The sequence below is a fragment of the Semicossyphus pulcher genome, unplaced genomic scaffold (assembly GCF_022749685.1).
Source record: "Semicossyphus pulcher isolate SPU_LCO1_2020_fin unplaced genomic scaffold, fSemPul1.0.p SCAF_10, whole genome shotgun sequence".
Lineage (NCBI taxonomy): Eukaryota > Metazoa > Chordata > Actinopteri > Labriformes > Labridae > Semicossyphus > Semicossyphus pulcher.
In genome coordinates, this window is record NW_027211604.1 from 19,412,564 (window position 1) to 19,430,727 (window position 18,164).

Genomic DNA, 18,164 nt, shown 5'->3' on the forward strand with positions numbered 1-18,164 from the left:
GGTTCGGAAAGGATAGAGGAGAAGGAAAAGTAGAGAAGTTGTGATCGGTTTGTTTGCCTCGTTGTCTGTTTATATTCCCACTGTGGCTAAATGGTGGTGAATGACGTATTATTACCCTGCATGGCAGAGAGAACATTTCCCAGGCTTTGGTTTAGATTTGTCAAAGCATGTGCATGTGTGTGTATTTGCATGCATGCGTGTCTGTAAACTGTATGTGTGTAGGCATTTGTTGTGTGTCTGCATCTACTTTTTGTGTCGTTCTTGCAGCCTGTTACGGTTCCTCCAGCTTGTTTGGAGAGACGTTTAATGTCCAACACCGCTCTGAAAAAAACATCATCCTGGGCAGTATCCTGAGAACCCCACCCCCTGTTTAAAAAACGCAAAGGATAAAATCTGAAGTGTGAACGTCCACGGCCAACACACGACACGTCCACCGACACTGACGGCAGTCACTGATGTTATGACACGAGCAGTCACTGCCACGCACGTTGTTCCACGCTTGTCCGTAAAATAAATAACACTGCAGTCACAAACAAGATCTCCAAGCTGACACACCACCTGAGAGGGAGAGACAGAGGGAGACAGAGAGAGAGGGGTCACGAAGAGAGTCAAATGAAATGCATATTCAGGCATATTCAACTTCAGCTTGACAGTTGTTTTCTTCTCTTTTTAGCTCGAGTCTAAACCTGAATGGCTCATATGCACTTCCCCTTCTCCTTTCTTTGTTTGTATGGACTTTTATGGACCACAACTTTTTCAGGGAAAAACCTGCGCTAACGAAGCTAGCAACTAGCTGGTAAGCATAGCGTAGCTTTTAGCAAATAAAGGGCAAGATTTCCTTCTTAGAAGTTGGTGGAGACCAAAACGGAGTTAAAAAGTTATTGATTAGTTTTATATTCTACATGTTACCATGTTCTCCACGGTATGTGCACTAAACACTGGACATAAACTGGAAAATAACTTGCAACACTCTGACAATAATACTGATCATTTAACAATGCTGTGTTGTTGTATTTAACTGGCTTATATTTAAATCACCATGGATCCCATTCTCAGCATTTTATCTGTATTTCCTATTTTATTGTATAATGCACATATTAAAGTATTTCTTTCTTGCATTTATATTTGCTATATTTCTTTATTCCCTATATTTCATGCTTCTCTCTGTATCAGAGCAGCTGTAACGCCCGAATTCCCCCCCCCCGGGGATAAATGAAGTATTTCTGATTCTGATGAGTGCTAATGTTGCTTTAAGCCGCTGGGTGAGTAAATAAGCAACTGTAAGCTGACACATTAAAAAACAAGGTAGTACGTTGATATCATGTCAGTGTTGTTTTTACAGCTTGTTGTAAAGCCCTCAAGTGGCTGAATAACATAATGCAGTTACTAAGGTAATTGCTGAGGTTAAAAAAGGTTAAAAAAAATAGAACAAAACAGACATTTTTACTCCAACAGCATCTACAACCCCCTGCAAACTGTTTAAACACACGTAGCAATATGAGTTAAAGAAGTGACAATGAACAAATACACAGAGAGAGGGAGAGATGGGATGTTGCTGCTTTCTGAGATGTCTGCTACCTGGAAACTTTCAGTAAAAATGAGATGCTTTTTAAATATGGGAAAAAACATGAATGTTAACAGAAATGCCTGAGTGGAAGGAAGATGAATGTGCAAGAAGAAAGAAAAAAATGACAGATGAATATTTCTATGAGGAGGCAAGGTGAAGGTAGTAAATGTGTGGGAGAAAGAGGGAGAAGACCAGGGTCAAATATGTTTTCCTTCTGAGAAACACTGAACTGCTCTGTGTTTATATTCGGGGGTGGAAAAAGAGCAGCCTTTCTGGAAATGTCGTTGTTGTGCGGTTTGTAGTTGGTGAGTAGTTTTGATGTTAGTGTGAGGATTAGGTACAAGTCAAGAAAGTTTAAGAGTAATTTACTTTGTGAAGCATCTATAGATCAATCACAGCTCTGTTTTTCGCTTTACTTAGGACACCAATTTGTTCTTTTTAAAATATTTATAAATTTCCTGCTTTTATTCTGAAGGCCAAAGGCCCTTAACAGAAACTCTTATTAATGCTCCAGAAAATGCAGCTTCTTTGAGTGTTTGTCAAGCTGAATTCAGGCTCTGTAGCTTGAGTGTTCCCAGGTTGGACTCTGGCGTCCGCACAAAGCCAGAACACTTGCTGTGCAGTTTCCGCTTCAAGAGAAAAGTATTTGACCGAGGTCCAGAGAAAGAGACGGCAGTGGTTTGAACTTTTCTACACAAAGCCCTGAGGACTCACCTCTGCTACGGGACACGCCAAAGACTTCAAGGCCAAAGGATAAAGGCAAGAGAAAAGAACAAGAACAGAAACAAAAACTGGAGAAAGAGATGAAGGAGGGACAAAGAAAGGGAGAGGGTTAGAGGAACACTCCAGATATGTTAGTAACAGCAGAGACAGAAACAGAGGTTCACTGTACAGGGAGACTGACACAGTATCCATGAGACCCTGCCCATTAATATTACCTGTGTAAGCATCTAGTGTGGTGTTACTTTAAGCCTTCATTAGAGTTGTTATATTAATATAGTCGAAAAAACAGGGCTCTTACATTTCTTCTTTACACTCAAATTTACTGATTTTAGTATTCCCTGTATTCCCTAAGCAATGTGACTTTGGAGCTGCTCATCTTTACTTCATGTACTGTGCATGTCACACCAAGACCTCAAACACGGCCTACCTTTTCCTCCAGGTCTTTAATCTGCCTCCTCTGGATTTCCGTCTTGTCCTCAAGGTCACGAATTCTCTGCAAACATTGACACAGAAAAACTGTGAGGAATGTGTTTCAGATTGAGGCAAACGGCATTGACAATACCTTTGGCTTCTTTGCTGTCACTTTTCAATGGAAATTCAATAAATCGTTTGAACCTGGTGACATATTAATAGTCTGAACTGTAATGTGATCAAATTCAAAACTGAAGCACAGCCCATAACACTTGCCCACAAACAAATCAGCTGTCCAGAGTCCCAGAATGCTCTCACGTTTAAATTGTGCCTTGTATTCCAACTCGCTGCCTGCTTCAAACCAAAGGAGGAAATTAACGAGCCAAGCCGTCCCGACTGTAGTCAGAAAGCACAGGGGAGACTTATTGTTGTTCTGCTCCAGGGCCGAAGCTGTAGCTAGCTTCGGGGCTAACTCCTGTCAGTCGTAGCCTTTACTATGCACAAACACAGCCTAAACTGTACTTTACGGGGGTTGACGTTAGTGTTTGATTTAATTCAAACAAATTCTATACCACATTGAATTCGTTCAAACTTAATTTTTGGGATAACGGAGAGCCCTACTTCCCTGAGATTAAAAGTTGTTTAAAATGCCTGCTTCAGTTCAGAGTTTGTTTTTACTGATGGACCCTTTAAGGAAGCTACTGTTCCTTTTTCAGGAAGTACATTGAGTTTAAAGCTTGTTTTTTGGCAGGCAGAAATAGCATCGCAATTAATATCTCACTGAACTTGAACTACAGATGCCCAGTGCTAACCAAGCTAGCACTCTTGTTAGCTCATATCTTAGCTTTTGCCAACCCATCATCCTAACCCTAACCCTAACCCATCCATTATCTATACCGCTTTTCCTGTTCAGGGTCGCAGGGTGGCTGGAGCCTTTCCAGCTGTCACTGGGCGAGAGGCAGGATGCACCCTGGACTGATCGTCCAGTCAATCACAGGGCTGACACAAAGAGACAGACAACCTTACACTCTAACATTTACAGCTGCAGGCAATTTAGCATCACCAATTAACCTAATGAGCATGTCTTTGGACTGTGGGAGGAAGCCAGAGTACCCAAAGGGCACCCACAAATGCACGGGGAGAACATGCAAACTTCACACAGAAAGGCCCCCTCCATCTGAACCAGGATTTGAACCAGGAACCTTCTAACTATGAGACGAGAGCGCTAACCACTGCACCACCATGCAGCCCCGTCCACTTCTAGCACCAAAAAACAAAGATTGTGACTTCCAAATGCCAAATTTGAGGCTTAATGCTAGTCCTATATTATTGCACACGTAGCTGTTTAACCCCACACATCTGCACAGACCTGGTGTGCCTGGTGCAGCAGCTCCATCCTCTCCTGGAGGATCTGGCAGTCATACTCTCGGCTCTTCCTCAGCATCTGCCTCCTCAGCTTCTCCACCGCCGTCCGCAGCTCGTCCTTCTGAAGCTCGTCCAGAGGCTCACCATACTTTATCACCTGCAGGAGGAAGAGGAGAGGCGTTAGATAATGTGGATATCATGATGGATTAAAAACTCTTCAACAGACGGTAGCACCCTCTGATCTCATACATTAACACTTCCACAGAGGCTCCTCTAGCTCACCCCTCTAGTAACCCTCTAATACGCTGACATATAACAAGGTATTGTAGTTTGTTATAACCTGAGGCACCTTGTCCTGCTGCAGGGCGTTGTATAATGTTGCTTCCAACTCCTGGATTTGCTGTGGGGGAAGAGAACAGAGCTGTTGTAACTTTCACTACAAGATGCACAAACCGAACCCTTAATCTAACCATGTCATGATTTCAACAACAACCCTGAAGCCAAGTCTTCGCCTAGAAAACAATCTTGTGTGTCCTCAGACAGATTTGAATCCTAACAGTGTGAGTAATGGCAGATTTAGGGCCCGACAAATTGATGACCACATGAACACACACTGACCATGTAGGCCTGGTCCAGGGCCTGTTTTCTGTAGTCCAGCTCCTCTTCTAGATATCCTTTCTGTTTGCAGAACATCTCCTGCACACAAAAATCAGTCAGAAACAGAGGTTAAAGGATAAAAGATGAGAGTTTTGCAACTACATTTTAACATAATACTGAATTTAATTGATATTTTAGCGCTGTTGTCTAAGAGCTATTGGGTATATTTAATAAACCAGCTTCACAGGGTTCACAGTTTTATCTCACTATTGTCCCTCAGTAAGACGAGGTGTTTATTAAGATTACAAAGTAGGTAAAATATTCCAGCTGCAGTTCATCTGATCAGCATAAAGTGCCACTAAATAAGACCTGATGTTGGGCTGTTTAAGACACGGTGCTTGTGTCTGGAAAACAAAAGAAAGCGTTCCTGAACTTCAAATATAGCTTGAAGAGAAGACACTTTCTGACCTGTGAACATGTATTTAACCTTAAAGCTGAGATGTAGATCAGATATTTCTGATGACAGCATCACTATGTGATTTATTATTATTAATTTAACAACAAATATTAAAAAAAAACCAAAGTGGAATTTTTTTGGTAATCATTTAAAGTCCTTTGACCCGATTATTGCTGAGAACAGACTTAAACAAACACAACAGGCCAACTAAGTAAGCATAACTGGTAGCCTACTGGATATGGACTGAAAGAATAACGGATATGGATATGAAAACAAATAATTATGAGAATAATACTATCTACTACTATAATACTATGCTATCCTCGACTGTGACTCACCATCTCTATCTCCAGGTCCACCATCTTCTGGTGCAGCGCTGCCTCCGTCCCCTCAATCTGTTGAATCCACTAGAGGGCAACAAACAACAAAACATGAGTCTCCACAGCACAAAGCATACTCTGTGTGTCGACAGTTTTATGTCATGTTAAGACCGTAAAGAAGAGTGTGGACCAAACGTACCTTTTCTGCTAGAGACAAAACAGTGCTAGCCTGAATGATGGCCACTTGTTCCTCATTTCTTAAGTTCTGTACAAAAGACGGAAACTTGAATTAATAATGAAGCTGTTTAAGACTAATGTATTTTATTAGTTAAATTAAACATGAGTTACCCCGTTATCTCCCAGGATGTCTAGAAGTTTGATGAGATCTGGTATGCACACGTCCTGTTGATAAAAAAGTATGCAACACAATCAGAAGCAAATTAAATTTACATTGAAGACATTTTATAAAATGTTACATGCATATAATTATTTCCAACAAAATCTTCTACTAAAAAATAAAAGACACTCCAAGGGAAAACAAAAGCATCAGATTTCAGCCTTCAGTTTTCTACAGTCAAAATAATTGATAAGAATCTGTTACAGTGGGGATACCTGCTATAAAAGACTGTAAAACCTGCTCAGTGATATAATTAATAACATTGATAAAGCCTTTTTTACCTTGACCCCCTCCTTCATACAGTAGATCTGCAGCGCGCTGATTCCCTCAGAGAAGGGATGCATTCTCAGGTGGTTGAATGGAGGCGACCTCCTCTCACGCTCCTACAACAACACAAGTGAACATTTCATGATACAAAAGACGCACTGTTAGCAAAACTCTCAGACGTATCCCTCTTGACTCTGGACTGGACCCTTGTGTAACTGTATTTATATTTCAATTGGCTTGTTTTAGACCTCTTCAGACAGATTAAAATCACTGTTGTCAGACTGCTGCTCTATGCTAACAGCTAATTGTGCTCCTAACAATGTTTAAAACCATCAAACACAAGGCCAACAAAGCATGAATTCTCTGTTGTGCGTGTTTCAGTAGGTGGTGCTCTTTTTATCTAGCCATGAATATGCTGACAACACTTATTCCATAAATATTTCATATCTGTTCTCATCTCTGCTCACTAGGTGGCAGCTAAGGCCGACACAAGCTGCTGTGAGTATCTGCACTGCAGCACAGAGAGAGAACACAAAGACCTCTGTCAGCGTGTTATGAGCATGACTGACAGACTGGTGGGCTGCCTGCTTTTAGTAAATCATACATGTCTATTATGGAGAGTGCTTTAGTGCTTCATAAACCAAATCAAGGCTTTTAATGAGAAATGTAACAGCATGGGACTTTGACCCTGTTTTCTCTCTTTAGCTTCTGAAAATATAATTCTTCTGATTGTATTATATCAGTAGTAATCTCTATTTAGAGATGCTACAAAGAACTGTAGAATCTGTAGGCAGGGACGTGGATTTTAAGGAAGGTAAGCGTTCTGGTTTCCGATTGTACTCCGCTTGTAGTCCGAGTAATATTGACCACGTATCAGCAGGCTGCGGCGTGTGCAGGAACAACAGTCCCTGAGGAGAGCAAAAGCAGGCAGAACATAATGGACCGTCATGACATCCCGGCTCTCACCAACGGTTTACCTTCTCATTAATCTCTATAAACAGACATCTGGATGCTAACAGCTAACAATCCGTTCCAGATCTAAAATTCAACTTGATTAATTCCCTTGATGCTGTCACGAAAGCCGTTAAGCGATTAGATATCCCGACTTCCTAGAATGCATCATGATCGATCCGATGATTCAACAAACGAGCACTTTAAAAGCAGTACTGTAAGTAGCACCATACTGGGTTTTGGGTTCGCCTCTGAGGAAACTCCATGTTCTGGTTTAACGGCTTGGTAGGAGACTCTGTGACTCACCTCCAGCTCCAGTATCCTAAACTCCAACAGTTCATTCTGGTCTTTTGAGTCTTGTAACTCCTGCTGCGCCCGACTGCACTCTGAATCCAGCTTTTCCACCTGGACATCACACAGGAGCAGAATTAGTAAAGAGCTGTGAACACATTTAGACCGTAGCTACTTCTGTTTATATGATAGAGGAAAAATGGAAAATATACAAGTCAAACAAAAAGACACAATCCAAGATTGTAAACAATGCTTACTACCCAATGTAACATCTTTAATATCATTATGCTACTTACAAATAATATAAATTAACTTAACATGAGAGAAATCAAATTCCTTGGATGAAACTTTTTACGGTGCAATCCAAACAATCACAGACATCCTTAGAAATACTGTAGCTGTCAAACTATCAGAAAACAAACTCCCAACCTTCTCTAACAGCTCCTGATTCCTTCGTAAGAAGAGCTGCTTCTCCTCCACCCACTTGGAGTCCTGGTAGAGGACAGAGACAGTTTGTGCGCTTTTTTACATCAAGACAAAGAAATATCATTCAACACATTTTGTACAATCTGTTCGGCAAGGAAGAAAAACACTAACAAGTGATAGTATGAGTGAGGGAACTTGAGGACATGTTAATGTAGTGATGTCATTCATACATCTGTCCATTTGTTGATTTGTAGTCTTTTATTTTAATCTTTTTTGGTTTTATATTTTTAGCTTAGTCAGCATGTAATACAGCATGTACGTTGCATTGTGTATTAAAACATTATTGTATTATCGACGTTGTCAATACCAGGAGCTCACATGAACGGAGCCTGAGTCTGTTGAAGTTAGCAATGCTGCTTGGGTTGCGTTGACCACTAAGGGTCATGTGGTAGGTCAATTATAAGTATTGGGGTGAGGACACAAGGGGAGGGGTTTCTTCACTGAGCACTTATCCTTATCATTGTCATTGTTAGATTTTCCTGCTGATTTATCTGTAACCCTTTGCATACATTCGTCTGCTTGTGTGTCCTACCTGTCCCTTCATGGTCAGTTCCTTCTCCAAGTCCTCTATTTTGGCTTTATACCTGAGAACGTCTGCTTGGAGCTGCTCCTGGGCCTGAAACATGAGACAAACAGACATTATGTTTAGTAGTCTGTGTGTACATCAGCAGGAATACAGACACAGTTCATCATGCTATGCAAAAGTTCTGTGCAATAATGTCTGCTACACTGTGCAATATTACAGCAATATTTTTCTTTCTCAATGTGGTTTTAATCATAATGCTACACACCGTGTGTGTTTTGATTTGAAAAAAATGACTGTACAATTTTCTGTGCAGAAAAATAACCCCTTGCATATCTATCGACAAGGAAGAATGTGTACATAGTGTGAATAGTTGCCACCTGTACTTTTTGTCTATTTTTAATACTTGAGTATTTAATTTGTTTTGTGAGCTGCGGTAACGAGTACATTTCCCCTTTTGGGGATCAATAAAGCTTATCTTATCTTATTTTACATGGAAGATTTTTTTAATTCTAATCTATTTATTAACCAGACAGACACCTGAATAATCTATTTCCTGTTCAAATTTTGTAATAAGATTTAAAAAAAAAAGACTGGTCTACATTGGATGCCATGAAAGCCTATCAGCAACACTGGCACAATACTATAACATAATGTTCAGCACAACACTCTGATGCACTTTGTTTGGTTTTGAGAGCACTTACAGCCAAGAACACAATTTAACAATGTGAAGAAGTTGCTGGAAAATGAACATGAAGACTAAATGATTTTTTGTAAAGCATTTTCTGACCATTGTAAATTGATTAATTGACTTAAAACATCTCTAAAACATCTAAAATACATGAATCTCTCATGGTATTTAGTTGCTATCTGTTTCGGCCTCACATATCCCTATCAATGAATCTCATCAGCAAACACATTTTGCAGTCCTCAATCTGACGTGCCTGACGTCTCTCGCGACGGGCTCGACTTGTCTTTGTACATGTACTCTTTGTTTACAGATGGAGCCACACATGTCAGCTCATCACAAGAGGATAGATTGTACCGGACTGTACAGGGGGACAACCTGGCCTTCCTCTGATACACAAACTACATAATACGACCCAACAAGTCTTATATAACAAACATGTTTACATCATGTGTTCAATGTTTCTGTTTGAGATAATTAAATTCCCACAGCCTTCTGTACCATGTACCATTACCTCACTTTACCTTACTAACCTACTTTCAATGTAATGGATGTTTACGGTGAGAACAAGTACAAGCAGTGCTTATGAAGGTGTTTGGAAGAAGAACCTAGATCCAATTTAGGTTTCTTTATAGCACAGTTGTATCTTGATGTAAGAATATGCAGGTAGAGCGAATGGGAATTTATCAATGTCTACCTTTGCTTCCATCTCAGCATCCAGAATCCCTCCCTTCTGTTCCTGCAGCAGCGCGTAGGCTCGCTGTAAGGCCTGATACTCTCTGGTCAGCTGTCGGAAACGCAGTTCCGACTCCTCGGTGGATAGACCCTTGTTTAAGAAACACACAGGTCAGAGGTCAAAGCCGAAGTTTGGATTCAGCATCCAGTCTATCCTTTTAGTCCCGTGGCCGACGAGGGCAATCGCGCTGCAACACCCCAACCTATTTCCATTAGATGAAACGGGCTGCAAATTCATTAACGATGTAAATTCAAAAACACATGCAAAAGAAAGACGCTGCAAATCCAGAAATCACAACACAAGTGCTGCAGGCCTGTAGGGGGCGTTCAGTGTAACAGGTTTATTACTGACAGGAGAGAAAGGGAGATTAGACAGTGAATTTATTGATTATCAGACTTTGTAATGTTAGACACTACTGAGAAATGGCTCCCAATCAACAGATAGCTTTGCTACGTTACTGCATTTGTTTTGGACTTTTGCATGTTTCTGAATTTGCAGCCTGATTCTTCTAATGGAAATCACGGCGATTGCACTTGTCGTCCGCTGTATTTTTCAGATGAAACTGGAAGAATTTGATGGTGAAAGTTAAGCAATTATAACAGAATAAATGAGTGGTCACAGTGAAACTCCTAAAGTTTCATTGGGGCTTGATGAACACGAGGGATGTCCTCACCTCCTCCAGGTCCTCTTCCGGAGTAGCAGGAGTTCTGTCCATCCGGAAAGAAGCCACCGAGGACGTCTCAGAGTCCATCGACTCTTCATCATACCCAAAGAAGGTGTCTACTACGATGTGCCTCTGCAGAGAAGAAAGGATATACAGATCTTTAATCTCCAATGGTAAATGTGCAACAATGAAACGCCATGTTGCGTTGAGACAGAGCTGAGTCGTTGCGGGCAGAGGCTGTATGAGGGCCTGCACAGAACACCAGTGTGAGAAAATGATGAGGTTTTTTAACTGTAAATTACGCTAAACTCCACATGTATCACAGAGTGAAATATGAAGCTCTAAATTAGCATAATACGCCACCTTTAATTTTATGTTTTCAAATAATATACTGTCACAAGTATTACAACAAGTGGCCAGAAACAAATCCTTTCTGCCTACCTTTATGGGCCTTGAACTTCTTTTATGCCTTTTCTTCCTCAGTAGTTTTTCTCTGTCCTGGAAATAAAAGACAAATGAAAGACAAGACACAGTTATAAGATAGACCTGTCATTGTTTCTTCTATGTTTTAAATTAAAGTAAAAGAAAAATAAATTGGTACCAAAACAAGACGAGCACAGCGTCTTAGCTCAACAAATAAACTCTCTCACACACTTCAGTGAGGAGGTTTGGGTTCATAGGAGGCTGTAAAGTCAAGTTTTCTTTTTAAATCATGACATCAGTATGTTAAAAAAAGAATTGTTGTCATTGCAGACGATATTAGTGTTAGTGGCCTTTAGTGTACGCAGTATTGGCTGCTGTGAGTGTTTCCAATTCCAGATATCTAATGTTTGATCGTCTGATGCAATTTAATTGAGGTCACGACTTTATTGTATTTGTAGAGTAAGGAACACAAAGTGCTTGGTTTCATGTAGTTAATGCAACAGCAGTAGTGGAAGTTTTTACTCCAGGTTGTCCTTAAAAGGCAGCACATGGTTGACTTTAGCTTACACTGAAATGCAAATATATAATACAAAAACAAGCAACGATGTCAATTTAACACAATTTATGATCCGCAAATACTATATTCTTATACTTAATAAAAGCAGTTAAGGAGGTGCTGTTTTCTATAAGCAGGGTAAAGGAACTTCCTGTTTCCACATGAGCTAAGGATTAACCCCCATGATCCAAACTGCCCACTCTGCAAACAGATCAAAAGAAGCCTCCAACAAAACTTCAAACTGAACCCTTTGGTTAAAATAAAACAACATACTCTTGTCAAATCATCGATCATGCTTTGCTGCTCGAGGACTTGAAGCTTGAGAAAGGCTATTTCCTGGTCGTCGTGGGCTTGGTCGAGGTCATTCAGAGACTTGAGCTTCTTCAGGGGAGGATGGGAGCTGATTTTCTCCTTCTGGAGACACACGCAACACACAGGGAGAAAATTGTCTTTCATCAAATCGTCTATAAAGAAAAGATTATCCATATGATGCTGGTGTGACTTTGTGCTGACCATCTCAAGGTTCTCCTTGACCAAGCTCTTGAGTTTGTCCTCGAGCTTCTGGATCGTCTGAGTCAGATCATCGTTCCTCTTACTGAGCAGCTTGTTCTTGTCCAGCAGGGGCTTACACTGCTTCTCCGACTCTCGAACACGCTTCAGCTGGTTTAGAAGAAAGAGACACGAGGATATATTAAACAGGAAGGAGGACAGAAGGAGATATGGAGGAAGAGAGAGTGTGAGATCATACCAGCTCATTCCTCTCATCAACCAGCAGAGAGTTGCGGTCTTCTAATTTCCTTATGGTTGAGTTCAGTTCAGCCATGCGCCTCTGGTTTCTCCTCAGGTCCTGAAACAAACAAAAACAAAATCATTTTTTATTTCACAAATGAAATCACAAGTCATGTGTAAAGAAAACTATTTTATTAAAGAGTTCAGTCCTAGAATATTGAAGGAAGCTGACTTAATAGAAATAAATCAATGAGAGGGCGACACAGCTGCTGTATCTGTGACAGTCATGACACACCACGTGTTTGACTTTAATAAGGAATAAATCTAAATCTTATTGTCGGGGCATTCCCTTCTTTCCTTGTGACTTTGAGCTGATTGTGGGACAGCCTCTGATCTCATGCTCCTGCTGAGTTTGTAGGGAAGTACTTATGATGAAAAAAAGAGACACTAATTCTGAGCAGTCATCAGCCTGTGAGGCAAACTGAGCGAGTGCGCAGGCTCTGGACCCAGAGGTCTGAGCATGCCGTCCTGTCTGAGTCCGCTCTCTGATTTTTCTGCAGCTGTTTTGGCAACTTGTGAGCACTAGAGAACGCAAGAGGTCGCCTGCCAACAATTTTTGACAAGCAGGCTGCAAAAGGACTCGCATACTTCAAAGTTTTCACTCCACAATTATAATACATTGCTTCGCTGTAAGGGGCAGTTGGTTAAACTATGACGATTTCGGACTACATGTGACTAATACATGTTATGCCTGTATGCCTTATCTTCTAGCTGACAATTTCAATTATTGTGGGCTTCAGGATGTAGATTTAATGTTAACTAGTTAATCCATACAGATCAGTGAGATTGCACCTTACTGTTAAGAACATGCTGTTTTTTTTAACTGAAGCCACAGCCCATAATTAATTTATTAAACCTTATTTCCCCACATATGTCTTTATTAGGGGTGCCCGGTGGAGCAGTGGTTAGCGCTGTCGCCTCACAGCTTAGAAGGTTCCTGGTTCAAACCCCGGTTCAGACGTAGGGGGCCTTTCTGTGTGGAGTCTGCATGTTCTTCCCGTGCATGTGTTGGTTCCCTCCGGGTACCCTAACCTTCTCCCACAGTCCAAAGACATGCTTGTTAGGTTTATTTGTGACTCTAAATTGCTCATAGGTGTGAGTGTGAGCGTGAAAGGTCTCTTACCATGTCTACGTGTACATGGGTATTTTCAAAAAACATTAATCCCCATACAAACGAAAAATCAGTAAATCAGTCAACAGTAACGCTGTCATGAGAGTGCCACACCAACAGGCAGTGATATAACCCAGTCAAGCAAAGAAGAAAAATAAATTCTCGGCAAATCAAAATCCTGAAAAAATACTAAATACTAAAAATAAGGAGGACGATATATCGATATAGTGTACGAGTAACTGAACATATATGTGTAAACATTTAAAAAGTCTCACAAAGGTGATAACGGCGCACAGCCTGATGTCACGAGCCAATTACGCTGTTTACCCCGACTACACGTCTCCATGGAAACTGAGTTTCTAAAAGTTTTTACCCTGGCCGGAGTTTTACAAAAGTGTTCAGTGACCTAAATTGGCGTTTGTGTGCGGACAAAAGGCCAAAACACAGAGAAAAAGCTACGTTTTGACAAATACTCGTGTGCGTGTGGACATGGCCTCTGTGTGTCAGCCCTGTGATTGACTGGCGATAATTCCAGGGTGTACCCCGCCTCTCGCCCGGTGACAGCTGGGATAGCCTCCAGCACCCTGTGACCCTGCACAGGATAAGCGGTGTAGATAATGGATGGATGGATGTCTTTAAAAGCATCTTGAATCCGATCAGCTAATGTAGCGACGAGTCAAATGGGCTACGAGAAAACCCCACCATCCAACTTTCTCGGTTAAATGTATGAATGAAGCAGACAAAGACAAGGAAACCAAACATCCAGTTCAGAAAATGGCACTATGAATGGAAGTTAACACGAACTAGTAGCTACTTTTAAACTCTCTCACATTTACCTCTCTGCCTGGGCTTGTAAACAAGATAATTTGCCAAAGTTCTGAATGAGATTTAACTTATTTCCTGTCAACACATATTACATTTATTAAAACATGAACGTCACAGCTTCTGTTTTGAAAACAGAAGAAGGGTCTAATAAGATGACCCCTTCATTTCCATGAGGGAATTCAGACTGCCAGCAGTCAGTGTGAGCAGCTTTGATCACTGCGACTGTAAGAATGCCTCTTGCTGGCACGTACAATTCCTCTTGAATGCTCAATTCATTTGTTCCACTCATGAATCTGTCCTCCCTCGTGCAAAGGTCGACATGCAGATGGAGTGGCGCCCAGATATGCTTTATGTCATATTTTTCTTTGTCAATGTAATTTTGGCAAAATGTACAAAAGAAACATTACGATATCTAGTCGTGGCATACTGGTACTTCAGCTACAAGACGTAAAGGTTAATAATAATGTTTGATATGTGTGTTTATATTCCGCTGCACTTACCGGACTACCGCAGTGCTCTGCTCCATCTCCAGCTCTGCCTGGGATCTCTCTTTTCGGGCTTCCCAGGCCGCACTCGACCTCCTTCACGAGGAACAGTTGTTCATCCAGAGCGTCCTTCTGAAGCTGCAGCTTCTGCAAGAAACCCGACGTCGACTCCAGTTCCTTCTCCAGAGCGAATATGGTGCGGTCTTTAGATTTGATTTTATCCACCTATATAGAAGAAGAGTTACATCTAATGATCTGTAAAATGAGCCCTGTGTCTTTATCATATTCTGGATTTTCATCATACACATGTCAGTTTAACATTTCGTGCGTACCAGTCTGCGGATGTCCCTCTCACAGTCCCACTTGATCTTGGAGATCTGCTCCTGGTGCTGCTGGTGCTCAACCCGCAGGTCTCCAGCCTTCATCTTGTCAGCCTGGATCATGGTGCTGAGAGCCTCATCCGTCTGCTTCTTTACAGATTTCAGCTCCGTTATCTCCTGCAGGAGCTTCACCCTCTCCTGGTCAAAGAAGCGACGTGCGTCCTCCTTGGCTTCCAGCGTCAGGGCTGTGCGGACCTGAAGAAGCAAGGAGGAAGAGTTTGCACACTTATCAGGAGTTTTCAGATTATCTGGGGAAAAGTGAGAATAATTTCAAGTTAGAAGAGAAGGTGGCTGTCCTGTGCCAATCACGCCTGTCTCGGTTCAATTCCACAGCTGCTGCCTCAGGATTTTATTCTGAGTGAAATGTTTCAGCTCACTTCCAAGTTTCCAAATACAAACACCATGCACTATCTTCACCTCACCTTCTCTCCGCTGCCGTCTCGCATGGCGCTCAGCGCGGCTTTGAGCCTCTGGTTCTCTTGGTCTTTTATTTTGGCATGGCGGGCCAGCTCCTGCTCATGCTGCCGTGTCAGGTTTTCCCTGAGAGCCTGGAGCTCTTTCAGCTTCTCCTCGTGCCACTTGGCCCGCTGCTCCGTTAACATGGCAGTGTGACGGTGCTGTTCCTGCTCCCGCACCCGCTTCACCTCCTGCACCTTGTCGCGCTCGAGTTTGCTCACCTTTGGGAGGAGGGCAGAGGAACAAGGTTATTTTAATTCCAAAGATACTACTGGTTAATACCTCTGGATTATGGGTATTATTACCTTTTATTGGTTTAAGTGTAAAGTTATTGTTTTGTTTTCAGGGCGAATTAATGATTTAACATTACTTTAATTAGATTAGAAATTATTCTTTACATAAAAGTGGTCTTGTAACAAAAATTATCAGACATACGCCATTAATTGCCGCATTACTAATTCACTAATCCTATAATAAGCTTAGTTTATGATAAAGATCTAGTATTACAGGATAAACAGTGTATCGCAACTTCTGCTCTTTATGGTCTTTAAAGAACATTAACCGCAAATAACACACCGATTAAAAGATGGTTTAACACTACATCATGTTTTTTCCAGCCCTGATTAGTGTCTACCGTCTTCCTCGCAGGCTGTGTACAGCTCAAACATCCTGCATCATTTGAATCCAAATGTTAACCCAACCCCTGTAGACTTTTGTCAAATGAAAAGGATGAGATGCGCTAAGACAGGACATCAGGGCTAAATCATTTTCATTGACATGAAAAGATATTTTTGACCCTTTTTGAACAATTCTTAATGTACATTAGTATAACAGAGAGTTAAACATTACATTTCACACTGAAGATCATGTCATTATTCCTTTCTTATACGTCCTCACATCCATATTGGTATGAACTTTAATCTTCCAAGCAAGGTCTAATGAAGTCTGCACCCCATAGTGACTCTCTGGAAGTCTGAACTTTGCTTAAGGCTCTTCGTGGACTTGATGAATTGTGCCTTTGAACAGCCCTGAGTGTTTGCAGACTTCTCAGAAACGCCGGTACATTTGGGTGCAGCCTGAGATAGACTCCTGATCGTAGCCTGAGAGGTGAAACACAGGGCAGAAAAACCCCAAAAGGGCACAAGTTGTCAGGGCTTTATTTCTCTTTAGTATGTGAGAGGTGCTGCCTCTCATTACGCCTTTGCATTAATTAAAGCTCCTGTGAGGAGTTTGTGTTGATTTTGGCGCCCCCTGTGGACAAAGCCGTACCTCTTATCTCTTTGCTGATTTTGTCCTGTACATGCTTAAGTGGTGTTTTTTTAAACAAAAAATCCCATCTCGCTTTCTTGAACAGTCACATGTATCACTCACTTTAAATTTTTGTGCTGGAAAATGTAAAGAAAGGCAGCGTGCAGTTAATCGCTCCGTCTGACACCTACCCCCCCGTCAGCAGTTTCAGGCATTAGAAATAACTATATAGAAATAATTACTCTTGTCTCTGATGGTCTGGTTTGCTTTTGTAGCTCATATAGAGTCATCAGAATTAATTTCAGGCTGTTTCATAACCAGATGAAAACTCCTCACAGGAGCTTTAAAGCAAAAATCATGATAATCTTAAACGTAATGTATCTCAGCAAATCATCCACTTGTTCTCACTGACATATTACCAGTTTTGTACATTTAACACACAGCAAACTGCTATATATCTAACCTGGCCACCCTGGTCTAAAGAGCATAATGTACATTAACAAAAACATTGCAAAAGCTTGCCCACATAAGAAAAACATAGTGCTGCGATGCATCACCGCATTGGGAAAGTTGTTGTAGTTAACTGTGTGAAAGCAGTGTATAACGTTGTATGTGCAGCGCTTTACCATTAATTGACCATGTGTCAAACATGCAGGACATGTAAACATACACCTGCCATATATGGTATCATGTCACAACATGTACTTTCACCTTTAAGGGCCTGGTTAGATTCGAGTAACTTGTCGGTACAAAGGTTTCTGTAAAGATTTAGAATTTATTGGATTTTTGGACAATAATTTGTTGACTACAGTGAAAGTGACCTTCAGTATTTGAAATGATCAGGGAAAGTGTAAGCATGCTGTGCGGTACCTTGCATTTTTCTTGGTGTAGCTCTATCTGAATGTCAGTTAGCTTGGACCTGAGATCTTCATTGGCTGCCTGCAGGGCAGAGATGAGCGCTTCGGGCTTCTCGCCCTTCGTACGCCCTTTCTTGGCCATTGGGTCGAATACTACAGTGGCTCTTCTGCTGCTTTCATTGAGACTTCACAGAAACTTTCCAAGGCGCTCCAAAGGTTTCCAGTTCCTCCTCTTCCTCATTCTCCTTTCAGACAAAAGAGCTGTGGGATGGAGGAGAGAAAAAGAGAGTAAGTGGTAATGTAATGTTTGTCTATTCCTCATCCCTGGCTTAAGGTCAACTGAAGGCCGATGATCAGACCTGCTAAGTCAGTGTAGTCAAACAGAGAGTGAACGCCTTTCATTGCTATCAGTAAACAAGTCAGAGAGTCAAAATGACTTTTTAAAGACCATGACAATTTTAGTTATATGTTTTGTTGTTTATTCAAATGGCACGTGTTACTCACAGTATTGGTCTCTATCAACGACAGAAAGCCTGCATAGTCTACCTTACCTAAACATACACGTATAGAAAGCCCTGCAGTGCAGTGTCG

General features: G+C 41.3%; 1 protein-coding gene across 2 annotated transcripts in view; it reads right to left on the reverse strand.

The window, feature by feature from the left end:
* Positions 1–475: 475 nt before the first annotated feature.
* Positions 476–18,164, reverse strand: part of jakmip2 (janus kinase and microtubule interacting protein 2) — a 30,815-nt gene continuing 13,126 nt past the window's right edge. Inside the window, exons 3-25 of one of the 2 annotated variants that reach the window (XM_069670616.1) lie at positions 17,587–17,834; positions 15,435–15,689; positions 14,965–15,207; positions 14,648–14,857; positions 12,171–12,269; positions 11,936–12,082; positions 11,696–11,836; positions 10,885–10,941; positions 10,453–10,575; positions 9,741–9,869; positions 8,365–8,448; positions 7,776–7,838; positions 7,362–7,460; positions 6,119–6,220; positions 5,789–5,842; positions 5,640–5,705; positions 5,459–5,527; positions 4,685–4,762; positions 4,416–4,466; positions 4,071–4,223; positions 2,718–2,783; positions 2,282–2,358; positions 476–558 (exon numbers count right to left, since the gene is read on the reverse strand). In XM_069670616.1, coding sequence (XP_069526717.1) covers positions 2,308–2,358; positions 2,718–2,783; positions 4,071–4,223; positions 4,416–4,466; positions 4,685–4,762; positions 5,459–5,527; positions 5,640–5,705; positions 5,789–5,842; positions 6,119–6,220; positions 7,362–7,460; positions 7,776–7,838; positions 8,365–8,448; positions 9,741–9,869; positions 10,453–10,575; positions 10,885–10,941; positions 11,696–11,836; positions 11,936–12,082; positions 12,171–12,269; positions 14,648–14,857; positions 14,965–15,207; positions 15,435–15,689; positions 17,587–17,715 — 2,469 coding nt within the window. In that variant the 5' untranslated portion in view covers positions 17,716–17,834 and the 3' untranslated portion in view covers positions 476–558; positions 2,282–2,307. Of the gene's footprint in view, positions 559–2,281; positions 2,359–2,717; positions 2,784–4,070; positions 4,224–4,406; positions 4,467–4,684; positions 4,763–5,458; positions 5,528–5,639; positions 5,706–5,788; positions 5,843–6,118; positions 6,221–7,361; positions 7,461–7,775; positions 7,839–8,364; positions 8,449–9,740; positions 9,870–10,452; positions 10,576–10,884; positions 10,942–11,695; positions 11,837–11,935; positions 12,083–12,170; positions 12,270–14,647; positions 14,858–14,964; positions 15,208–15,434; positions 15,690–17,586; positions 17,835–18,164 lie in introns of both variants that reach the window. The other variant, XM_069670609.1, reaches the window with a different exon arrangement.